At 40.2% G+C, this 26,919-nt stretch overlaps 1 protein-coding gene across 1 annotated transcript; it reads left to right on the top strand.

Moving 5' to 3' along the window:
* Positions 1-26,501, top strand: gnai3 (guanine nucleotide binding protein (G protein), alpha inhibiting activity polypeptide 3). Its single transcript, XM_050065168.1, has 9 exons — positions 1-616; positions 12,604-12,646; positions 13,146-13,287; positions 14,705-14,862; positions 17,266-17,394; positions 20,193-20,322; positions 20,824-20,977; positions 23,090-23,297; positions 25,407-26,501. Exons 1-8 carry the CDS (start codon positions 499-501, stop codon positions 23,278-23,280), a joined length of 1,065 nt encoding a protein of 354 aa, XP_049921125.1. The 5' UTR covers positions 1-498; the 3' UTR covers positions 23,281-23,297; positions 25,407-26,501.
* The last annotated feature ends 418 nt before the right edge of the window (positions 26,502-26,919 follow it).

Raw genomic sequence — 26,919 nt, 5'->3', positions numbered from 1 at the left:
CAGCTGGATCAGCTGGGTGAACGCGCGACTGCGCAGCAGCAAAAGTCTTGAGGGGAAAACCTGGTGATTTTTAATGCGAGTTTTTCTTTTAAAACGTTGGAAACAGGCTTGATTTTTAATTTAAGTTTGTGTTTTGATTTCTTCTTTTTCTAGTTTTGTATTCTTAACTTCGGATTAATTGGATAAAAATATTTTAAAACATTATTTGGGGAGTTTTTTTGGCTTGAACCCTCGTGTTTAATCACCTGTACAGACAGGAGTGTGTGGAGTGGAGCAGTGTGCGCTCAGTGTCAGACTACAGTGGTTTGAGTTGGACAGACAGACGAGTCTCCGGTGCCAACGCCTTTCCCCTCTTCTCTTCTCTGGCTCCGCTTCTCCTCGGCTGGGAAACTTCAGCTCGCACCGAGTCCGGGGTCGTTTGACGGCGTTTCCCCTTCAACTCATGAGCAGCTGAAACTGAAATCAGTCCGACGCTAAAGAAGTAGTTTGAGAGTGAAAATGGGCTGCACGATCAGCGCCGAGGACAAAGCTGCGGTGGAGAGGAGTAAAATGATTGATAGAAACCTGCGGGAAGACAGAGAGAAATCCTCCAAAGAAGTCAAACTGCTCCTGCTCGGTAGGAACTGTCTTACTTTTGTTATAATGCATGAAATCGCTGTAATGCTTGGGTACTTTTAATGTTCACTTTTCACTGCAGTCTTTAGTTTATGACTCCAAACTCTCCTCCTCCTCCTCCTCCTCTTCCTCCTGCCTGTGTTGGTTCAATGCAGCTGTGGCTCATCACGACTCCACTGACAGAACTTGTAAAAGTAAACCAGATGTTGGTGGGTTAACTCGGAGCTTTCTGAGTCGCAGTCAGAGGACACTGTTTGTTGATTAAGTGTTGTCACTTGTCACATAACACGTTGTGACTCTTGTGGGCCTGTAAACAAAACTTCACAGCTGACCCTGGGCAGACTGTTGACCTGTAAGCACCAAGAAGTGACAAGGAGATGGTTTTATCTGTGTTGGAGATTATCAGCTCAGATACTTATTGCTGTGTTTCATTTTCTTTAATTGTGGTAATAATTTTGGTGTCTAAACTAATAACACAAAGCAGCTTCTGATTTAGGATTGTCCCATAATTACTTCTGAAACAGTTGAGCTTCATGTTATCACAAGTTAATGTGAGAAGTATAAACCAAATACCTTAACATGCTTTGTTTTCTCGCTGTATTTCTACATACTGTACATTATGATACAGCCTGACTGATTTTTAGGTTTAGTTTCCTGAAGCTCAAGTTGATGTCTTCAGATTTCTTAAAGGAATACCTCACCCACAAAATGACCATTTGTATATGAATGACTCATCCCATAGTGTGTTGAATTCATAAAGAAAACTTTGCTTCTCCTGCATGCCTTCACAGTGAACGAAGAATCTAAAAATAGCAAAAAATTCTTTATCAATTGAAGTCATTTGGGGGCCATGTTTAAAAACAGCGAAACTATATCAAATCATCCTTCTACAAACTCTCACGCAACTTCCGCAGTGTAATCCAAGTCTCATTTATGCAGTCACTCAAACACATGTATTTTCGCATAGATGTTACTATTAAAACCACTTCTGCATACACTGCACGGACGAGTAACGCCCCTTGGCAACGCAATGGAATGCACGAGCAGAGTTCAAATGTTCGTGCTTGCCCAGGCCCGCTACTTGTTGGTGAAAGTGTTTTTTAATAGTGTTTTAAAAGTTTAAGTAAAAGTGAATATGGTAGGAAGAAGAGAGCATACAACTAGATAAATGACAGCTGGATTTTACTGCAGGAATTGTGTGAGATTTTGTAAACGGACATTTTGATGTAGTTTCGCTGCTGTTTCATTTTCATTGATCAAGTTTTTGGATTCTTTGTTCACTGTGGAGACATGAGAGGAAAACAGTTTTCTTCACGAATTCAACGTAACATGGGATAACTAACTGATAGACATGATGATTTTGTGGGAGACGTATTCTTTTAATTTGTCCAAACAACATCTTCAAAACTCAACATTATTCAGTTTACCATCATATAAGACAAAGAACAGCATCAGATCAAGAGATGAAGAAGCTAGATATGGGAGATACTTACATATTACATACATTTTTTTGCTAGATAAAATACCTAAAGCACTGATTGACACATCAAAATTCTTGCCAATTAATTTTCTATTGATTGTCTCATGGATTAACAAACCAGTCATTTCAGCTCCATTGATATTTAGTGATTTAAGGTGATATTCATTCTTCTCCATCTTACTTGGCACTGTCTGTAGTCATTGAATTATTCTAGAAACAGTTCACTGGGCTGGTACAGTTAAATTCACTGGAACAAAACTGTAGGTGCATGTTAATAGTGACTTCTACACCGTACTGACCACTGACTGTATGTAACTGCACTATGTCCTGGTCTATATAACTGACACACACTCGGTGGTCCTCACACTGTGGGTGTGGACTGCACAGACGTGCCAGGGGGATTAAATCCCCCCCCCAGTCCAGCAGCACTCAACATTTTCATGCTCTGTGCCCTCTAGCAGTAACCCCTGTCCTGTGCCAGTTTTCAGAAAGTCATTTAACGCCACATCCCATTTCCTAGCTACAAATATTTCCTCTCTACCGGCGCTGATGAGCTTGTGACCCCTTCAAATGAAGCGGTGTCACTTTTGACCCTAGTCATCATGGGTTTTGGCGTCAGGAGAACATTTAGAGGCCTGGAGAAGTGAAAGTGTCCAATATGTCATATGAAAAAAGGAAATATTTGAGGAAAATAAGAAAAAAAACTATTTTCTGAAACAGCCTTACTCCTCTTAATCATGTGACGACCCCTCAGATTTATCTTGAAACCCAAATCACACCTTGTTAGAGGAACAGCTGTTTGAGAGACAGCTGTCCACTACACTTTATATGCCATCACAGGAGTTAATAATAATTTTTATATAATCATAAAAGTAATGACAAATGCTCACCACAATTTATCAAACAGCTTAATTGTCCCTGATCTCTTTTACCTCCGTTTGTTCTCCAATACTTCCTGTGTTCACCAGCTAGTCACTTACTTTGTCTGGTGTTTTGTTTTGGGTTTTTTTTTAGCTTTTTTCACTTAAAACACAACATAATCTTATTCCTTCTTGTCACACTTGTTTGATGCTCAGGTAGAACCCCCTGTCGGCAGCCTTTTGCACTGTATCTTGATGCAGAAGGCCTTGGCAGTTAGGTTTAGGCAACTAAACCGATTGTTTAGTGTTAGGAAATTATTCATGGATGTTGTTAGTGACGTGGCAAAATAACTCAACGTTGACTTTTAATTTAACGTGATACAAACAACGGTTTCCTAGGTCAAAGTCCTGTGCTTGTTGGACTCATCCACCTCCCCTTACACCTGCCTTAAGTGGACTTTTGCACTCTGTATACTTTATCTGTTACTTTAAATGTGTGATAATGACACAGGTGGATTTATATTGGAGTTGGTGGAAAGGGGACGCTGACCAAGAAGCGTGTTTTGGGAGTGAGTGAGACCAGGTTGGAAAATAGCCACTTGCTGCAGATGGAAATAGCGCTGATGAGAGCGGAGAGTGGCCTATAAAACCAAAACAGAGCTGAAATACTTTATAACTCTTAGTAGAGTTGAGGGGAACTGCAGAATTTGGTGATAATGCTCCGTGGGTTAATAATAGTACCAGTAATAATAATAATGACATAACAGCACCTATAAAAACAAAGTTTACAAAGTGCTTTAACAAGCAAAGCAAAAGCAGAAACATGATACTCAGAAGGCAATATAACAACAGGAAGCCAAACAATCCCTCCAAACATAAGAGAGATAAAACTAGGGTCAAGTCAGGAAATGCAAATGCAAAATGTCTAAATGTATAAATGTATGTATAAATGAATACAGATAAAAAGACCAAAAACAACAAAAGCAACAAAACAACAGAATGAAAAGGAAATAACATTAATAAAAAGATGACATGACATAAAATCAAGTCTATAAAAACTGGTTTTAATAAGTGATTTAAAAGAAGTCACGACAAGCAACCTCTTTTATATACAAAGTCACTTTAAACATTGTTAATATAAAGATATTTATTAGAGCAGCTTTATATAAAGCCACTCTCTGAGCATGTTTGTGACACATATCAGCTGAAACTACACTGACGTACAAAAAAATAATACAGTTAAACATACACCACCACCTACTTGTTGACTCCAAAATGTTTTGCATTGAAAAGAAGTGTGCAGGACACGAGCTGATTGTACTGATGAAATCGTGACGCAATGCTTTTGACCTTTTGATTGAGACTGTACTTTTTACTCAGGAAATGTTGCGCAAGACACTTAACAATTCATATCAGAAGAATGAAGAGATGAATAAAACAGAAACTGTGCTATATACTGTGATATATTTTTAAGAGATAGGTCACCAGAGCGTTTCCGTGTGTGGAGTCCCCACTAGGTGTTTTTATCTTTCCTGTAACATGATCTCATGTTACCAGAATAACTGAGAGTACCGAGTATTTAATTAAATGGATTATTCTGAGGAAAGCTATTAAATTAGACACTGAAATGAAATCATCACTACATTCATTCATGCAGCCAGACTTCCTGAAGACATTACAACCCCCCCCCCCCCACCCCCCACAGAGAGCTGCGTCTCAACAAGTTTCATAATTTTATTGATCTTGAAAAAAACTCCCTATGACAGACTTGTTTGCTATCAATGGATGTTTTTTTCTTAACTTTAAACTAAATATTTTTAAAACAATATGTTCTGGGATGTTCAACGGACAAATCAATTGCCACAGATATTAATGATATCATCTGTGCTTTGTTCTGGACGGACAAGTCGAAAGAATAAGGCAAGCCCCTGAAATAGCTTCAGAGAAACACAAGATCATGACCTGTCATGTTGCAAATCTTAGTAAAGTTTGAAATTCCATAAAGAGATTACATACTATTCTTCCAAAGAAATCCCACTCATTCATGTCTCAACAATAATCACTGTAACAGGAACTACTGTGTGTCAGCACTGACAGTTAGTGATCAAGACTGCACACTTTCCACGCTTTGCACATTTCTAGATGTGATCATTTTATCTATTCTAAAAGTCTTTTCCTGCTTTTTTCAGAACAATCTGATTGCAGCGCACATTACAAAACACCCACGCAGCTACTGACCCCCTTTTTTTCTTCTTTGGTCCAGTAACTTTACCGACTGCTGCTGTATCGGCCTCTCTGTGAAATCAGTGGTTCTTTGTTGTTGGTGACTCACTTCTTGTCAGATTTTTAAATTATAAATTATATTATTATTTGTGACTTAGATGAAACAAGTGGGGTAAATGGTCTACAGTTACAATAAAGTTAAATAAATCAGCTGCTGTCATATAACAAAATTTAATAAGGTTCTTTTATATTAACACTAAAACAGAAGCCTACTGTTATAATGAAGTTAAATAAAGTATTTTTATAATGAAATAAATCAAAGCAAAACCACTGGTGCTTTTATTCTGAAGCACCCGACTCGTCTCTGGAGGGACGCGTTGTTGTTTTTGCTGTGAACTTGAACCTCTGGTCAACAGTTAGATGTTAGTTACCAGGAAGTTAAACTTTTACTAATGCACTGTTAAATGCGAGAATTTATTTTCTGTGAGAGGGAAACAAACTAACCACTCTCCAGGATATGTATCAATAATATTTCCAAGTTGCACTGGTGCTCCATGGTCGCAAAATATGACAATGTAGTCATAGTCTGGAGGCCTGCAGGTACAAAAAACACACACCTTGCCTGCTCACACACTGTTACTGTGGTGCCATTAAATGTGACATTTTATTCACTGTGAGCTGGGGGAAAAAGGAGCAGCTCTCTAGTTCATATATTAATGATATTTGGAAGTCGCAATGGTGCTCCATAGTCGCAAAATTCGACTAAGTGGTCGTGGTTTGGAGCCCTGCAGATACAAAAACACACGCCTCGCCAGCTTACACACTATCCCCCAGGAGAGAGTGGTCTTTCTGGGAGGGTGTGTGACGTATCGTGTTTGTGAGTCCTTTTTTCGTCTTTTCATGTCTGTAAGAGGGAGGGAGCCATAGGAGAGAGTGAGAGACCTCAAACGCCGAAAAGTCTCATGCTGGTGGCTTAAAAAATGACATGACAATTTACTTGATGTTAGGGATATAGTCATTTCATACATCCCACGTGGAACAAGCTGCGATACATCAAGTATAATCAATATATCGCCCACCCCTATAGTGCTGGTAGCAAAATGTTTAGTGCTAGCTTGCTAGCTAGCTTACAGGATGCATCCCCAAACACATATATTTACACAGTAGACGTGGAGTCCTGCTTGATGGAAATTTCAACCTGGCTTTCTCTGCATGCAGAACCAGCCACCATGCATCCTAACATTTTGAATATGTGTGCCTGAACTGCAACCATGAACGTCGACATGGGCCATTCATACGCCCCACCAGCCAGGATCTTCCTGTCCTACGTTCCTGATTAGCGCAACAGAACATCACACCGGGGCTGCAATCAGACCTGTCTAGCTTTTTTCCTTATTGATTGTGTTCTGGGTCACATTCCTGATAGTCTCGCATAGCCAGACATATCTAGCACTGAATAAAGGTCTGGCTGAACCCATCATAATTCTGCACTAAGACTGTAAAAACACTCTGGGTTGTTTGTATTTCTCTAAACCAATCACAGTCATCTGGGGCGGCGCTAAGCCCAGGAAGCAGTCCAGTGCGTTTGCAAAATAGTACTGGGAGATAGTGAGAAGGGAGGAGGACTGTCTGAAATAGATGACCAATGGCAGGCTTATACACACAGTCTACATCCTGTGAGTCAGACTACATTCCTGGTAGTAGCATTATTCTCACAAAGAAAGGCAGTTTTATGTTTACAGTGATTTTTCTTGCTCTTTCATCTAAAAGATATGGCAGAACAAAACTATGCCAGTAAATCTGCTTCCCTCCATTTTAGAGCCACAACTGTGAGGTGAAATTTATCAGACTGTTTCCACTGTTTTGTTGATAGATTACAGGCTGATCACGTCATTTTGTTGTGTGGAAGAAAAGCTATTTTGGGTAGTCGAGTCCTGACTGAAGTAAAACCTGAAGTCACATAGATGTGGTTGCTGGATCAGGTTGTCAGGGATACAGATGAATCCCACCTGCAGCTGACTGATCTAACGTAAGGCTGATACGTGTGGTGGTGGTTCAACATCACGATGCAGACTAAAATCTCATCGTATGGACGTTTTTAAAGTTCTGACCACAGGGTTGAGGGGGAAGCGATTTTTCCATGCAGTGCCCTCCACCCCCTGTCTGTGCAGGAACAAGAGAGTTGTAGGGGAAAAACAAAGCAGAGTTCGGCTGCTGCTCTTTGTACAAAACCACAAAGCTGGAGAGCCGACGCACCCCTCCAGTGAAAATGGTTTCCCATTTGACCACGAATGGTAATTCATAAAAAATCTGCATTTCAGATTCTTGTTAAATGAGGCTTGGTTTGGAGTCTGCATGGGTTTGGACGACTCAGTAAATGTCTGTGTAAAGTTGGTTCATGAACTGGCAGGAGGCCACAGCTGATGATCAGCCAAAAAATGCCATGAATGAGAGAATTGGTGACTGACAGAACTGAGGAAAGGGATCAACACAATTTGTCCTCCCCTCCCCGTCTGTGTGAGCGGGCGTAAATCTCTTTTGCTGGTGACAGCTTAACCAAAGAATTTGTGGATTTAATTCTTGTTGGCCAGCCATCTAAACATATTACTCTACTGTAAGCCTCCTTGACAAAATTCATCTGCTAAGGATTCCTAGCTGGCAGCAGGAATGTGTTTCAACCACCTTTTAGTGAAATAACAGTATTAAAACAATGAATATCTTTATTTAAAAATTCTTCTCATATTCAGACTTGTTCTTGGCTGCTTTAAAAAAATAGGCAAGTATCCATATTTTATTTCCCAGTTCCCGACACCTCCTTCATCCTGCAGTTACGATAATTATTGCAGTTATATAATGCAAAAGGAGGCTCTTCTGCCAGTGTAAACTCCCCCCCAGACGTTTATGGAAATAATTTCTCACTGGTTGCGTGAGTTTGTCTGTCATGTGCACACATGTTCTCATGCCTCTTTAATTAAACTTCAACTGTGAAAAATTGCTGATTGTAGAGTGAGTCATTGTGTGGCACAGACATCAAGCACTGAATTGCCTCCACAGACACCTGAGTTCAGATCTCATTGGCATTGGCCAATCAGTTGGGCTGTTAATTTGTCCCAGAGGCCAAATATGGTACTGCAGCCATAAATATGAACCTGGAATCAGAAGACATTTAACCTAGCTTAGCATAAAGACTTGAAACAGGGGAAACAGTTAGCCTGGCTCTGTCCAAAGGTATCAAAATCTGGCTACCAGCACCTCTAAAGCTCACTGATTAACACGCAGTATCTGCTTTGTTTAAAGAGGCAACAGAAAGGATTCACTTTTTTTTTTTTTTTAGCTTGGCCTAGAGTCCTCGGTGTTGTGTTGCACTGTCACAACAACCAAATTGACCGTGGGGATCAGAGATAATCAATAATATGACTCTCTTAGACTCTCTAAATTAAATAAAATGTAGGCTGTAAAGCCACCGTTATACCTCTCTGTATATGTAGAATGAGTGTGTGGACACTCTACTAAATAAATGAGTAAAGACACCGAGCAACAATTATCAGATTTATCTGAAGAAAAAACAAATAGTAATGCAAATAATTATACTATCTGAAGAAAAAACAAATAGTAATGCAAATAATTATACCAGAATGTACAGTATCAGTACAAACAGCTCACTGTAAATGATACCAATATGTACAGTATCAGTACAAACAACAGTAGACACAGTGGAATTATACCAATATGCACATGTAAACAGTCTCGATTCTAGAATAAACGGTACCGTATGGAAACGATGCGGCCGGTTGGAGCTCAAATTGAATAGGAAACAAAGTTCAGTGTTCACTTAGCTGGGCGTAACTTAGCTGGGCGATGTCCGTTGATAGCTGCCTCCGTGAGAAGAGAACAGAAGGAAGGGAGGGGGGTATCACTGTCCAAGCGCTGCCATAGAATGGCAACGAGGATGTCAGCCGACCAACACTCGCTACCCGGTCCCTGGTTGCAGCGATTTGCAGTGCTGGCCAGCCACTACTAGCAGCCAGTACAGTACAGTCCTCTCTCGGCTAGCTAACATTTAGCCGTGTTACTTACTGATCCATTAGAAAGAAAGCTAGCTGGACATCGGTTTTGAAGCCTCTTTGGTCACGGAGCTCTCTCCATCTCTTGAACGCCTGACTGAGGTTTACTCTTGTTTTTCCTCTTCTTTTATCACTCTCCTTTTTGCTCTTCACTTGTCTCCAAACTTTGTCCATCTGCCATTGTGCTCGTGACTCAACTATCTCATGCCCAACTCCTCATAAGGACTCGCTCCAGTCCCCAATTTCGCAATACATGACATACTACCTTTGCATTTTTACACAGAACCAAACAACAGCCTCTGGTGTGTCATATAACATACATGTCAGCAGCGCTTTTCTAAACAATAACAATAGCACAACAAGGCAGTAACAATCATTTATTGTCCCTGTTATATGATGGATGATCTTGTCCGCTCGGAGGGTAAGGAGCTCTCGGACATAATTGTCTCTCCAATTTGCGGACAAATCGGTCAGTTCCTCTTCTTTGAGCTGCTAATTGCTACTTTTTGAATCTCCCGGTGTTGTGTAGCACACCTAACACGTCGTCAAAATGTCACACCCGTTCTGTCCATGGTCCTGTCCTGCCAGCTCTCCTTTTACACAGATGTTAATTCGGCATTGATGAAACCTCCCATGCCGGCTTAAAGGCGACTCTGCTGAGGCATCAGCAGCAAGATATGAATAAAAGAAGAGTTACTTTGCTAATTTGGCCAGACAAGCTGTAGAGGTTGAAACTAAGTACACTATAATGCCTGGTTTTGATCTTTATTAGCTTTAAATTATCAAATAGTTGTAAATATCAAAGTATTTCACTTCTGGCCACTCAGTGGGATAATTTCTCCAAGATAAACAAGGTAAGCAGAAGGGGGACTGAGATAAATCAACAATAATAAGTTTGTCGGTGTAACCTTTTCTCTCTGGTGGACTAAAATAATCCTTTAAATGCTTAAATCTAATGTTTTTAGCTTGCTACAGGCATTTTGTTAGTGTTTCAGCCCTTGGTTGCATATTGTGACACTGACTGGTTTTCAGAATGTCAGGAGTTGTGCTCTGTCTATTCATGCTTTACCTTTTTTTTTTTTAAGGTTTTGAACTGTTGGTTGGACAAAACAAAAAATGTGAAACGTCACTGTGAGATTTAGGAAATACACAGGAGTTGTTCACATTTTATAGACCAGGATAAATCGAGAAAATAACATGCAGATTAAATTATACTGAAAATAACTGTTTCTTGCAGCCCTGTGTCTGCTGTATGATTCCAATAAACATAGTTAGGGAGATGTTGCTGTTGGAGCCATCGTCACAGAGGGCTGGGATAGTGCGAACAATCCCAGGGAAACTCCTTGCCAGCTGGTAAAAAAAAGTGTCTGCTAACATAATGATGAGAAATCGAATTGATCAGATCATTAGTCATTAAATATGTTCAATCATCAAGAGATAAGAGATCATGAGAAACACTATGCTACACGTTGACACTACACGTTGTGATGACGCTGTTCAGATTTGGGGTTAAGTATCAATTATACTATAAAGTGAGAGAACAAGTTGATGTTTGTTATTTTAAGCATGTACACAGACTCTTAATCATATGTGGTGTTTTTATGGCCCCTCTGCTCTCCTACGCCCAAAACAGGACGATATCTGGGATTGTCTCTCCAGTGGAAAAACACTGGCACAGCCAGAAGCGTGACAACTGTTTCCTGTGTGGCAGATTGTTGTAGAAATATTGTAAAAGTTCCTTGTGTGTAATTATTTTCCCGCTCATCATTATCACAGTGGCCTTTGTTGAAATGGAAGCACTATCAACTGTCCTGGTTATCAGTTCATCATTTGTCACAGATGGACAATATTGTGAAAGCTCTCACTTCCTAAAGAGGCGCCCCAGCTCATCACACTATTTCACTACTTCCCATGATCCTCTCTGTGTCTCTGCACCTCTGAAGCTCCAGGCTGTGTAATACACATTTGTTAGAAGCAGTTAGCAACTCACTCCTCCTTGTGACACTGTTGTCTGTGTCTTTCTCTCGCTAATGACAAACAGCAGATGTGCTCGTACGCTCTGACTGGTGCATCAGATTGTTCATCACTGCTCTTATCTGAAAGGAAACACATCATTAGAATGACTTCAGACATTATAAAAACAGAGATTTAATCTGACCCCAGGATCTGGGTCATGGGAGACATAGAAAGACTTCATGCGAATCATTTAAAAAAAAATAATTCACTCATGGCCACAGCTGGGGAAAAAAGTGTATTCTACAAAAGTGGAAATCTGAACTTCCTCCTTCACAGAGGCCGTGGTTAAACTAATTAACATTCTTTAGTGAGAAAACCTGAGAAGATCTTGGACAGTGTATGGAGCCCACACTATAAAAATGATGGACATAGCCTCTGTGATGTCACCCATTGGTTTGTGGACTTTTATTTTGAAACCTTGAGTTTTGGCTGTCGCCATCTTGTTTTTTTGGAGCCAGAAGTGACCATATTTGGACAAGGGGGTGGAGCTGTGGGGGAGTGAGGGGTGGATCTGATGTATAGACGTATGGACGCATAGATGTATCACACCAAAAAGAGTTTCTAGCCTCCGTGTTTACTTCTGTGGTATCTAGCCCACTAAAAATGACCATACTTTGTCCTGACTTTATTGATTTAAATCTTTAATATTAAAACTTTCATTAAAAGAAACTAAATTAAGTGTAAGCCCCATGCCCTTTTTCCCCCAAATAGTTCAGTCCGTTCAGTGTTCAGTTCACAAGGAATTCTTTGGCAGTAGAAAGAGCTCACTGGGAGCTTTCATTTGATATATATATATATATATATATATGACTGATTTTTACCCAAAATGTCACTAAAGCCGCCCTGTTTCCCACCTCTGTTACACCTCCTTGGCTGGTGATATATGCATTGACATATATCAGTATGGAAACTCGTCCTTCTGTGCTCTTATCTCTACATAACATTGCAATACACACTTTGTTAACACATATTATGACCTCATACTCATTTCATCTTTCTCGTGTGTACTTGTTTATGGGAAAATGGCTATTTTGCGTCAATACAAAATTAAAAAAAGGTTTTGTGCATCATTAAAAGTACGTCATGACCCTAGATGTTCCCTCGGGCCCGACATTAATGCCTGCACTTTAAGTGCATCACAAGGCTGCTTTTCCTCTGGGGTTTTTGACGCAAACACACTGCACACTGTGATGTGTGATAACATGAAATCAGATTAAGTTCAATCGCTATGAAAAGCTAGTTTGATCCATCGTCCATGTGAGAGGGGTCTGAATCTGTCTGATATTATGTGGTGGTGGTTTTTTTTGTGGCTGCTCTCATTTAACTGTCTCTTTTTTTTTTGCAGGTGCTGGGGAATCTGGGAAAAGCACAATAGTAAAGCAGATGAAGTAAGTTACAGCTTGCAACACAGTCCTGATAACACAAACTCCTACATCCTGTGAAAAAAATGACACTTTTTTTTGTATCACGCTGACGAAAGACAGTCCCTCACTCCCACTTTCAGCTGCAGCCTTGTTGTTAGAGGTTAATAATGTGGGAGAGCTGTGGTTACAAACAGGGCTCATCTCTGCGGAAAAACTGTGGAAGCAAAGTGGGACCCTCATTTCACTGCGCTCAGGCAGTGTAGGAAGCTCCCTTTTGCATAACATGTTAAACAATGGCCACAGAGGCCAGCCGTAGCCTGGCAGGACCTGAATAGACTCCCCCAGTTCCCACATTAGGCATGCTGCATGCTCACTGGAGCTCAAATTCCAGCACTAATGACAGTGTTGCATGAAATGTTTCAAATCTGTAAGCTGTCCCACATTTGTTCAAGTCATTGTTCACACTGTCAAATTGTTATTCGAACTCTGCTAAAAGCCTGTTTGGATTTTGTTTCTGTGTCAGAATCATTCATGAAGATGGCTACTCAGAAGAGGAGTGCAAACAGTACAAAGTGGTGGTGTACAGCAACACCATCCAGTCCATCATGGCCATCATCAGGGCAATGGGGCGGTTAAAGATAGATTTTGGGGATGCTGCTCGAGCGGTAAGTTAAAGGAACTCTGGTATTTTTAAACCTGGACCATGTTTTCCCATTCTTTTGTGTCTAAGTGACTAATGGAGACAACAGGTTTTTAAATTGGTCCAGTATTGAGAGAAGCAGGCAGCAGTGTAATCCCAATGGCCATTTGTGCTCCGTCACTTTCCATCCAATAAATGTGCTTGTTTTTGAACACTATGGAAAGGACTCTACAGAGAAGTGAAATGTTTTTCTGTACTTTTCATTGGTTTGTTTGTTATCGTGACCAAGTTTCGCCCAAGGAGAAGTCTCATTCTGAAATCTCACAAGAGTGGAAAACAATAATGAAAACGTTAGTGAGAGTCGGAGAGAGGAGTGCCGGTTTATTGTGTTGGAGTACAGAGAGTGTATCTCAGTGTTATCTAAAAGAAATTCTGTGTCATAGCTGCATATTTAGCTGATTTCAACAATGTGGAAAAATCCGCAAGATTTCAGAACGGGACTTCTCCCTGAGCTAGACATGATTACACACACTAACAATCAGACCAGATCTGTGAAAGGTAAGGAAAAATGTTTCATGTCTCAGTAAAGGTTTTCTGTTATGTTGTCAAACACTTAAATAACAATCTGAGCCCGTCAGTGGCAAAAACAAGCCCTTTTAATGGAAGTGAATTACTGTAAATTGGTACTTTTGAACCTGGACCCCATTTTCCCATGTTTTTTGTGTCTAAATGGAGAGTAAACAGACAGACTGCTGCAGCTACAGCAGCGAAACACACTGCAGTGTAACCCGTACAGGCAATTATGCACTGTCAATTTGTGTCCATTAAATGTGCTTCTTTTTGCCACTGACAAGCTCAGATTGAAGTACAGTAGAAGTGTCTGACATCATCACAAAAAAGACTGTGCAGAAAAATGAAACTTTTTCCCCTACCTTTCAACCTTTCACAGATCTGGTCTGTTTGTTAGTTTGACCACGTCTTGCTCAAGGAGAAGTCTCCTCCTGCAATCTCACAGATTTTCCACATTGTTGAAAGCACCTAACATACACTTTCGTGACACAAACACAACAAACTCTTCCCGGCACTCCTCTCTCTAGCTCTCACCAACATTTCCACCGTTGTTTTTCCTGCAACAAGCCACCTCTCGTAAGATTTTAGAATGAATCTCCTTGAGGGAGAGAAGGTCACAATAACAAACAGACCAGTGAAAGGAACAAAATGACGTTTCATTTCTGTGTAGGGTCCTTCCTGTAATGTTATCGGACACTTGTAATAATCTGAGCCTGTCAGGGGCAAAAACAAGCACTTTAAAAGGACATAAATTGATGGTGCACAATTGCCCAAAGGGATTGAAAAATACAGCCACGTTCAGTCTGCATTTAATGTCCTCATCACCACATGAACAAGTTTACAATGACAGCAATTATTGTCTTCATCCCCAGGACGATGCCCGCCAGCTGTTTGTCCTGGCGGGCTCAGCAGAGGAAGGGGTGATGTCGCCAGAGCTAACAGGCGTGATTCAGAGGCTGTGGGCAGATGAAGGAGTTCAGACGTGCTTCGATCGATCACGAGAGTATCAGCTCAACGACTCTGCGTCATAGTGAGGAACTTTGTTTTTTTCTTTACATACAGACTCACCAAGCGCCAACTGCAACCTTGATGACTGTGATTCAAGGAAAGAAACTACGAAAACAAATAATTTAATCTGGCATTCATCCTTCAATTATTTTGTCTTAAAAGAAGTTAAACAGTCCATCAATGGATGATTTTATTTTTCTAGGGGTGCGGAAAAATATTGATTTTTAAATGCATCGCAATTCTCTCTCTTCAAATATTATGTCTTGATGCAGAAAAGTCGATAATTGGAAATTTAAAACCCAATTCTCAACATTATGATCACCTGTAACAATCTAGTGAGATCAGCTGTATGTTTCTGACAGCTGAACTAATTGGATGGTGAAAAGTAAGAGAACGTAAATGTCTGTCGTGCCAAATTAATCTGTCTATTAATGGATCATTACAAATACACTGTGTTTAAAAAGTAGTAAGTAGAGGTGCCCAGTGGCTCAGTGGGTAGGGCCCTGCACCTCATGTACAAAGGCATCTGTCCTTGCCACACTGGCTACGGGTACAGTTCCAGCTTGTGGCCCCTTGCTGCATGTCATTCCCCCTCTTTCTATCTTTCACACTTCAAAAACTATGCTGTCATTGACAGATTAATGGCAAAAAAATTGGAATTTAATCGTGAGGTACCTAAAGATTCCCGCCCCGAACTTGATCGTACAGCAGAAAAGATAAGTCACTTTGTCACTTTTCTTGTGCTGCTTTCAGACATCTTTCCCAAGTATTTAAACTTTTTGAACTCTGAGCAAATTGGTGGGATTTTTTTCCAAAAACATGTGAAAGAAGGCAATGAGCAACTTGGTAAGAAATGTACTTAAAAATGCCACAAAAAAAACCTATAATAATAATGATCATTATTATTTTATTTTATATTTTACACTTTAAGAGCAGTCTTTCCAGGTCATTTTCGTGTTTGTTTTCTGTCTTTCTTTTTTTCTTTTATACTAATTTTCTTGTTTTTAATTTCCTCTTTTTACTAATTTCTCCTTCTTGGCTCATATCTTCTTCCATTGGTCATTGCCTTCTGTCAATGTTTTCAAAAGAAATCAAGGCAATTTGCTCAGGTTAATCAGTCAGTCAACAGAAAAATAAGCAAGATCTTCTCTGTTGCTTCTCTGTTTTGAGGACTGGCTCTTTATATATCTTACGTGGTAATAAACTGAGTGTCCTTAGGTTTTTGGCTGCTGGTCGGACAAAACAGTCATTTTATGACACGACATCGGGTCTTTGGAAATTATAGTTTGTTTGTTTTTTTCCATTTTCTGACACTGTATAGCTCTAACAGCTGATCAATTGACTGTAGATTAGTGGATAATGAAAACACCCCTCAATTGCAGCTCTACTTAATTGTAAAAAAAAATTTCCAATGAGTTAAGTGTAATTTTCTCAATATTACGCAACTTACTGACGCCGTCTGAAAATTCCAGATAGAAGTGAAACTACTTTGACGATAAATAGGGAAGTTTGAAATTGCATCATCCATCTTCTTGCTTTCAAACTCACATACAGTAAGGCATTTATATCCTGCCGTACGTTCTCAAGGCGTTTCCCTCTTCCCGAGAAGCGGGACGGGTTTGACTCAGAGTAGTTCTGCTCCTTCATGTCTGTAACATTTCCACTGGAACAAACAGGGAGGCAAGATGTGTCTTGTTCTTCGCGGTCTTGTGTCAGCTTGTTGTTCAGCTGATTGCATTCCTGAAAAAGGAGAAACACGAAGGAGAAACTGACAACGGGAAAATGTTTCTGTTCACTCACAGCTGTTTATACAGTATATCACTTAATTTGATAAAATGGTTTCAGATTATTATGATAGTCAAACACTGGAAACAGTTGTCGGATTAAGTTCAGTGTTTAAAAGTTCAGAATTACAACCAAAGCACTTAGAGCTAAATATAGTTTGGCCTTTTTATTACCAATCAGACATGGATAAAGTTCAAGGTTTTCTGTTTCTGTAGCGTTTATCGTCACTGTCGCCCTGAAAGAAAGGAGCTCAAGGACACTTTCTTTGTTTTGAAAACAGCCAAGCTGTCATGGTGCACTTTGGTGCACACTGTGAGACAAGAGGAACCAGTGGAGTTGGTCTGTTTTTACTCAACCCACAAGGAGCCAGTGTTTATCAAGCACCAAAATATGAGCCCATATTTAGTATCATTCTGTGGAGTCCTTGGATGTCTGTCTGCAGAGCAAACCCCCCACTTTACCACAAAAAACGTTTATATCACTTTGCATTAGGTTGTCTTTTTGATTGGAAAAAATGGATAACCTAATTTTTTTAATCTGTTTTTATGAGCACTTATTGGGAGCTGCCCACAGTGCAGATGCTGCCACACTTAATTGCCTCTGGGATCATCTTCATATACACATATTTTCTGTCTCTCAGCTACCTGAACGACTTGGACAGGATTTGTCAGCCGAACTACATCCCGACTCAGCAGGACGTACTACGTACACGTGTGAAGACCACTGGCATCGTGGAAACTCACTTCACCTTCAAAGATCTCTACTTCAAGTTAGTATAGCTGTGATTTATCCGCTCATGACGGGCCTCAGGTGGGCTGCTTGTGCCATAAAGATAACTTATTAAGCTTTAGAGGCAGTTAGAGCCTGAGCTGGTTTACTGTATCGTTCAGCATTTACAGTAGATGTCCTCAATAACCTGACTTGATTAACTTGAAGGTAGCTTTGGTATTTTTCAGTGTCAACCCTATAATTTTCCATGTTTAAGTGACTGATGGGAACAACAGTTTTTGAAAATAGTCCAGTATTGAGTGAGAGAGCTGAAGCCATGAAACAGGCTGCAATGTAACCACTTGGGGCATTTGTGCACCATCAATTCACGCCGGCCAAGAGTGCTGGTTTTTACCACTGACAGGCTCCTATCATTATTCTAAGTGTCTGACAACATTACAGAAAAGTAAGATCTTTTTGTTTAACCAGAAACAGCCCCGACATTGCTATCGGCAAACCCACCAGACTCCTTTTAAATGAACAGTAATTTTAGCTTGCATAGAGCAAGCATTTTGTTGACTTTGAACCAAGTGTATTTTACATTAATAAGATTACTGTTTATTTAAATGGAGTCTCATGGCTTTGGCAGTAGTAACTTCAGGGCTGTTCAGACTGTACTTCAGGATGGATGACATGACAGCTCCCCAAATGTGAAGCCAAAACATCTTGATAGCCCCCTGGTGTTTGGCTGCAGTATAGGTCACAAACCCAGCATTCGTCATGCTAGTGGATAGGACATGGGCCAAACTAAAATGTTAAAGTACACGTCAAATACATTTTTCCCAAAGATGTTTTTTTTTTGTCATTTTAGGTAGTTCTTATGCTGACATGTGTTCAAGTGTTTTTCCAATAAGTTTGGTTTTATTTAGTTATTGATGCTACAAAAAAGGGGTTTGATTGACAGCTATGTGTGCCAGTCGGCATGCTTGCGATCATGGCACTGCTTGTAATTGGTCGGATTTGTGTATTGGTGGGAATTCAAATGACATCACCAGCGTAAGATGACAGCGGCAGTAGCTGGAATACTTTGGCTTTATATTTGTACAGTAGGAAGAAGTGGAAACACGTCATTGGGTTAAAGAAAGGGATCCTTCTCCTTAACAAAAAGGTCAACCTCTGTCGGGATCCTTTCCATAATGTTGTCAGACACTCACAGTATAATAATAATCTGAGCCTGTCTGTGGCAAAAACAAGCACTATTAATGGACGTAAATTCTATCCATCCATCCAGCCATTTTCAACTGCTTATCTGAAGCTGGGTCGCAGGGGCAGCAGACTGTGCAAAGTTTTCCAGATGTCTTCCTTCCTGGCAATGCTTTCAAGCTCCTCCTGAGGGCGTTCCCAGGGCAGACGAGATATGTAATCCCTACAGTGTAGTCTGGGTCTGCCCTGGGGCCTCCACCTCCAATGAGAGTTGCACGAGAGGCATCCTGATCAGATGCCCCAGCCACCTCAACTGACCCCTCTCGATGCGAAAGAGCAGCGGCTCTACTCCGAGCTCCCTCCGGATGTCCGAGCTCCTTACCCTATCTTTAAGGCTGAGCACAGCCACCCCAGGGAGGAAACTCATTTAGGCTGCTTGTGTCTGCGACCTTATTCTTTCGGTCATTACCCGTAGCTCATGATCATAGGTGAGGGTTGGGACGTAGATGGACCAGTAAATCGAAAACTTTGCCTCCCAACTCAGCTGTCTCCGCACCACGACGGTCTCACGCTCCATTCTACCCTCACTCGTGAACAAGACCCCAAGATAATTTAACTCCCTCACTTCCTTGCTCCATGTCCATCTCCCCCAAGCGAGGGGAGATGGACAAATTGATGGTGCTTAATTGGCCCCAATCGGCTACATTGCAGCCTGTTTCAGAGCTGCCAGCTGCAGTGCTTTCGCTCAGTACTTGACCATGTTTAAAAAGTGTTGTCTCCATTTTTCACATAGATACAGACAGATGGAAAAAATAGGGTCCAGGCTGAAAACGTTCTGAACACAGTGTTTATTTTGTCTACAGTCTTTGCTGTTTTTCTTGTGAAGTACTAGATAGTTTTACCTCTTCATATGCAAAATGTGATGAGGGGTCATGAGAAAGAAAGGCCTTTTATTATCTAACAGCTTAGGATCATTGCAGTCACGAACACTTTATGGAAAATGACTTTGAAATAACTAAATCTTGATTTCACATGCATTAAGTTGCAGTATCTTACTCGTATCCATGTTGGTCATCCTCCAGCTGTCTGTGTTTATCATGCGTTGTCATAATGCTGCCCTCATCATGTTAAATCATTTTGTAGTATTTATTTGACTGATGCACCTGGTCACGGTTGATGTTCAAGCCTCTTTTATTACTCACACATGCTGCTGACTGGTATGCAACCTAATGTGACCCACCTCTGTAGCAGTAAATGTGATTACGTGGCTTCAGTCCTTTTACGTTATTTTGTCTAGCTCCTGTACTTATAAATATTGGTGAAACATTAACTGTAATAGCCTCCCTGGCCTGCCTTTGTAACCCCATGAAAAAACAAACACTCTGGATCTGGAGATGTGCAATCACTGAATTGGTGTTGAAGCACACGGCGTTCTCTCATTTCGTTTCTGTGTCAGAAACAACTCTCTGAGGGCCTCAGGTGGAGATGCAGGCAGCAAACATGTTTGAGTGTGTTTGTGTTTGTGTTCGTGCTCTTGCCCTGGATTTACGTGGACACTTGTCCTCATAAAACACTGAATTAAAACGAAAGTAGGACTAAAAGGAGCACATTCACTGTACATTTATTGATGCAGTTCATGTCTGTATGTTCCCGCAGGATGTTTGACGTCGGTGGTCAGCGCTCGGAGAGGAAGAAGTGGATCCATTGTTTCGAGGGAGTCACATCTATCATTTTCTGCGTAGCGCTCAGTGACTACGACCTCGTCTTGGCTGAGGATGAGGAGATGGTAAATGATGCATACACTGTGGGTTAGGGTCACCTTTTAACGTATAGTTGATACTGGGAAATCATAAGAAGAAAAGCACAGGTGTTATTAATAACATTAATGATGCTCCATTCTATTCAGATGCTCAGTATGTAATGACAGTGTGACAGTAAGCCAGCTTTTATAGCTTGTAAGTGCTGGCAAAGACACATCTGTACCTTTTTTCATTTGGATTCAGCCACTAAAAGCCATGTAAATCATGTTTTTATTGGTCTGTATTGTTTATTATCCTTCTTGGTGCACATGGTATTTCATTTACAGAGCCTTTAGCTCAGGTTGGAGTGGGCCCCACGCCTAACAGGCACAGTGCAGGACAGGTTTTGGAGCGCAACCCAAGACCCTGAAACCAAAGCAGCTCGATGGAATTCAGTCATCATTAATTTTATTATTAACACCTGTGACAAAATGTCTTCTGTGGAAAAAGTCCTAATATGGGTAAATTCACATCTGCTCTCTCCTCAGAACCGCATGCATGAGAGCATGAAGCTTTTCGATTCCATCTGCAACAACAAGTGGTTCACGCTCACCTCCATCATCCTCTTCCTCAACAAGAAGGACCTGTTTGAAGAGAAGATCGGCAGGAGTCCGCTCACTATCTGCTACCCTGAGTATGCTGGTGAGGGACACCTGCCTTTTTGCAATAGATTTAAGTTTTTACATGATATTATCAGATGGTGTGTGGCTGCTCCTTTAGTGTTTTCGATCAGAGGAATATTTATTTCTGAGCCTTAAAGGGACAGTCCACCCCTAAATCAAAAATATATGTTTTTCCTCTTACCTTCAGAGCTGTTTATCAGTCTATATTGTTCTGGTGTGAGTTGCTGAGTGTTGGAGATATCGGCTGTACAGATGTCTGCCTTCTTTTAAATATAATGGAACCAGGCACTCGGCTTGTGGTGGTCAAAGCACCAAAAAAATCAGCGGTGCAAGGTGAGCTAGCAGTAGATGCGCACTTCCTTCTGTGTGGTGATACGGTTGCCAGATGTAGTTTATAAATAAGATTGTAGTTCCTACATGAATCACAACAAAGTCTGTGGATTATCTTGAGTAATCTGGTCATGACTTCCTGAAAGAGACATTGCTGTCGTATTTTTGTAGTGCTCTTAGGACCACAAGCTAAATGCCATCTAGTTCCATGATATTAGATCTCTGCAGCTGATATCTGATAAACAACACTACAGGAAAGAGGAAAATATGTATTTTTGATTTTTGGGTTAACTGTCCCTTTAACTTCCTAAATGCGAGCTCTCAATCAACACAATCACACTTGCAATTAGTCAAAAGACGACGCCAGGTCAGTGGTCGTCTGTGTCACATACCGAGGAACAGAGGCACACATTAGCAGGGGTATGAGATGCACCAGGTGGCGGCATTTTTTGACGTTCTGGGCAAGTGCGGTAGTATAAAGAGCAAGACAGTCCACAGTTGGGCTGGAGGGGAGGTGGATGGGTCAAACAAACTCTGGACGTTCACACAAGAGACTACTGTTCATTCCATGTGTGAAACCAAAAGTCAATCAAATTAATTTAATAACAACGTAGTGTGCTAGTATGTGTAGCATGCTACGCTAGTGATATATGTCAGGTGACATATGTGAGGTATGTAATGTGAAGATGCATTATGTTGGTAAACCATGATGTTCATGATGATGTGCACATGATTTTGTTGCCTAAACCTAAGTAAGTCGAAACAACAAGTTTATTTTCAAAAAAACAGACTGTATGTATTTAACGCGCAGAAACTATACATTTCCTGTGACAACATAAGTCTATTTTGAAAAGACACAATGCACGCAATGAAAGTAAATCGACACGCCATCTTGAATGTCCAAAACCGATGCTGGAGGGTTACCTAAAGCACCACAGTTTTAACGTTTAGGGCCACTCACAAAGTGTCAGTATTTGACAAATTGGGTGTGAGAAAGTGTTGTCTCAGTTTATTTTACCTTGCCAAGAGAATAAAAAACATTGAATGTCATGCTGTTAGCGGATTCTGAAAGCTTGAGATTCTGTGGCAAAAGCCAATTTTCTGGCTCAGTGTGTGTTAAATAAGCCTTGAATATAAAATGTCTTTTTTATTATGTGCTTGAATTGGTGACATTTTTACCAGTCAGACAAAGGCTCTGTGTTTTTACTGTTGAGCTGTTTTATCACATGTGAACGTCATCACCATCCCGGCATTTCAAGTTTAACTGAATAATTCACTGAAGCCCATTTTGCTTGTCAGTTTTATTAACCCAAGTCGTTCTAATGTCCATGATGGACTTTGACAGTTGTATCTATTTATAGATCTGCAACACAGGAGTGTCATGGTGCATCGTTCTTAACTTCTTAATAGTGAGCATCACTGAATGTGTTTCTGCACAGCAGTCACGCACACAATTTAGCCACTTGCAGTAAAGATCATCAATAATTAGGAGCTTCCCTGCATTTCAAATGTTTTACTGACAGTTTTTCCACATTTAATCAAAACATGAGCTCATCATGTACCCCACAGCCAAGTGAACAAAAACTTGCATCAAATAAAAACACGACAAAGCTTAGTGAAAAGTAAAGAACCAACAAGCAGTTCACCGACATTAAATCACAGCCACAACTGGTTACAGGCTGGTGGCATCTTTGTTTTTCTTTGGTGTGTTTAACCCACATTGTTGAAAATTAAGATGAGTTGAGCTGTTTCATATAAATTAAAACCAGCTTCTTTTTATGAATGACCTTCTGTTCTGCAGGTGGAAACTCATACGAGGAGACTGCAGCTTATATCCAGTGCCAGTTTGAAGACTTAAACAAACGAAAGGACACCAAGGAGATCTACACCCACTTCACTTGTGCCACAGACACCAAGAATGTGCAGTTCGTGTTTGATGCCGTCACCGACATCATCATAAAGATCAACCTGAGTGAGATCGGGCTCTACTAAGGCTTCAGGCCCTGCAGGTCAGCACACCGACTTTCACCTGCACCACAGTTCATGCAGAACGCTGCAGAGATGTGGCAACAGGGTGCTGTTGTCAAAGCCAACAGTTAAAAATGTTAGACTGTTGCATCACCGCAGAGTGACAGGTCTCTTCTGTGATCTCATTTATAACTGTCGAATGAACTGCAAGGAAATTTACCATCAGAAGATCAGTCCTAATTACTCTGGTAATCAACTGATATTTTATGCAGTGCTTATACTTCATTTGAACTAGGAAATTAACGGCACAATATATTTACTCTATGAACCTTTAAATTATTTAAATACAAGTGTTCCCTTCCACACACCCCCGTGTTGCGAATGGCAGTTGGTATCACCCAGGTACGCCCATGTTTTCAAGTTACTAGCTAGCCTTCCAGCTGCATCTTTTACATGGAGGATGTCCCCAGGCAAAAGTAAATAAGGGAACTATATATCAGCTCAAATTAATGACAAAGTGTTGGCAACACCAAGTTCAGGTAACTATTTTTTTGTGAATAAAACAGTGTCAAGAGTGCTAATAAAACTAAGGCTAAATATAATAAACACTGTTTAGCTTTTTACTCTTGTGTGCACAGAAAGTTTACTCTAAATTGAAATTACTTTGTTTAACGTTAAATAAGATCTGATATAACACAAGTTAAGAAAGAGATATTTGTGTTTATATGTAATAATGCTAACATGCTGCTTAACATTATGCTAACAGAGCTGACAAAGCTAACATAGATAAATAAGGCAGATATGCATTTGTGTGTTGAGGTAAAAATGCTAACATGTTTAGAATTATGCTAACAAGCTAAAGGGGCTTATATAGAGATATACGTTTGTGTGTTGATGTAAAAATGCTAACATGTTAAATATGCTAGCTAGCTAACAGAGCTAACATAGATAAATAAGTGAATGATATGTTTATGTATGTGGATGTCAAAATGCTAACATGCTTCTTAACATTATGCTAACAAACTAACAGGGCTAACAGAAATACATAAGGCAGACTGTAGATGTAAAAAATGCTAACATGCTTCTTAACATTATGCTAACAGAGCTAACAAATAAGGCTGATGTAAAAATGCTAACATGCTTAATGTTATGCTAACAGCTAACAGAGCTAACAGATAAATAAGGGGAAAGATATGTTTACGTATGTGGATGTCAAAATGCTAACATGCTTCTTAACATTATGCTAACAAATTAACAGGGCTAACAGAGATACATAAGGCAGACTGTAGACGTAAAAAAAAAAATGCTAACATGCTTCTTAACATTATGCTAACAGAGCTCACAAAGCTAACATAGATAAATAAGGCTGATGTAAAAATGCTAACATGCTTAATGTTATGCTAACGGAGCTAACATAGATAAGGGAAAGATATATACGTGTGTGTGTGTGTGTGTGTGTGTGTGGATGTCAAAATGCTAACATGCTTAACATTATGCTAACAAGCTAAAGGGGGTTAATATAGCAATATATATTTGTGTGTCGATGCAAAAATGCTAACATGATGCCAAATGTAATGCTTACCAGCTAACATGCTAATCTTTTTTATTTTTTTTTATTTATTTTTTTTAGATTTTTTGGGGGGCTTTTTAGCTTTTGAAGCGTGAAGGGGGGAGAGAGAGAGAGAGAGGGAGTGACATGCAGCAAAGGGCCATAGGGCGGAGTCGAACCCAGGCTGCTGTAGCAACAGCCTTGTACATGGGGCGCCTGCTCTACCACTAAGCCACGGGTGTCCCTAACATGCTAATCTTTAAAATACTAAAGCTAAATGTTAAGCCCAAACATCAGCATGTTTCACGTCTTTTATCTGTCGCCACCTGTGTGTATTTTAGCATATTAACATTAGCAGTCAGCTCAAAGTAGAGAGGCTGAAAAGTACAGCTATGACTGATGAAAGCTGTGCCCAGTCTGACATATAGCCATGTATACATGGATGTTTTTCAAAGAAAAAGAGCCCAAAAAAGCATGTCTATAAAATGTGTCTCATTATTACCAGGCAGCTGATGAATGGAAATTGTTTAGGGGTATTGTATTCATATTCATTATTTCCTGTAGTCATAGATATTAATGATTATTTTTCCTTTCCTTGCAGGTGTCAGGAGCAGAATCAGGACTTCTGGGCTGGTATGTCTTATCTGCAGAGGGCGATTTGGAAAGTAGGTGTTATGGACTGAGCTGGTGGCCACGCTGCATTTAGGACTTAAAGTCCACAATTTGGGGACTTGATACTATGATTACGTTTGTCTTAATAGATGTTACGATGCTGAGCATACTGGGAGGAAGTGAAATGTGGGAGAGGCTTGTGAAATGATGACTGTGAGATCTGTCCTGTCATATTTAAGACCTTTGCATTAGTCGGGGGCTGTCAGGCAAAGCCCTGCTGACCTCTCTGACACGTTTGTAGTTTGTCTGTCATATGTACAAGGACCAAAACAGCCTGTTGATAAAATCCATCACTGAATTTCACTGTTTCACAGCTGATAATGTAAATTTTGTTCACTTTTTTTCTGTTGCATCTTCTCTTAGCTTGAGTCTGTACCACATTGCTTTTATTGAATATTTGTTACGTTTTATTTTGATTTTGGAGTTGCTATTATTTAGTATTTCCACTTTTGGATGTGTGAATGCAATAACTTATGTATGGAGAAGCATTTTGTGTGAGCAGTTTTTGTATATATATATAAAACATAACATTTTGGGTCTGGGAATAGTTAGCAAGGGTGTAACGAACTCAGTAGCGATGCGGCTGTCTGTGTAGTTAATTATTAACTAGACAACATTGTATTGAACAATATTTTTATACATGAGACCCATCACTGCAAATCAGTTTGTGAAGGGAGATCTTGACTTCCTGTGTTTTTTTTCATAGGAGTTTGAATATGACTAATAAGGTATTTTTTTAAATCATGTAGATATCAATGATATATATAAACTCATCAAACATAAAAAGTGGGGTAGTTTGGTGTAGCCAGAGGCTGTATTTGTTTTCCTTGGCCGCAGCCATCACATAATACTGAGAAAGTCATTTGCTGATATACAAAATACTGTAGTGGAGCACAGTTTGGGTCAGTCACTTCCTGCACAGAGAAATCCTGCTAGAAAACATTCCTGAGTTTCAAATCTAGCTTTCTGTACATTGCTGCAGTTGTATTGTTTCATTTCAACATCATTAAATGATGGCACAACATTGTCTTCCTTTCCTTCTATTCTTAAAGCTGAAACCAACATCTCACCACAGGCAACAACAATCAGATATTATCCCCTGTGAAGATTTGTAGAGGCCTAGTCTCACCTAAACCAAGCTGGGAAGGAGGTCATGCAAATTGGAAACACTATTTTTAGACTTTAGACACATCTGTATGCTCGAGCCGAGGGCTCAGTTTGTTCCAGCTGCTGCACACACACCACAGCACAACAGTATGTTCTCATTGTCCTACCTTGTGTGTTGTCTCTCTGGTATATAACTCTCCGTGGAATTCTATTCATATCATCACAACATAAATTCAAACTGTAATTAATCAAGTCAACATGGCAGAGAATTTAATAATATTTTGAGTTCCAAATCCTACATTTTTGCATGTTCAGTTTAAAAGATGAGGCTTGAG

The sequence above is a fragment of the Epinephelus moara genome, chromosome 16 (genome assembly GCF_006386435.1).
Source record: "Epinephelus moara isolate mb chromosome 16, YSFRI_EMoa_1.0, whole genome shotgun sequence".
Classification (NCBI taxonomy): domain Eukaryota; kingdom Metazoa; phylum Chordata; class Actinopteri; order Perciformes; family Serranidae; genus Epinephelus; species Epinephelus moara.
This window is presented reverse-complemented; position numbering and strand designations above follow the sequence as displayed.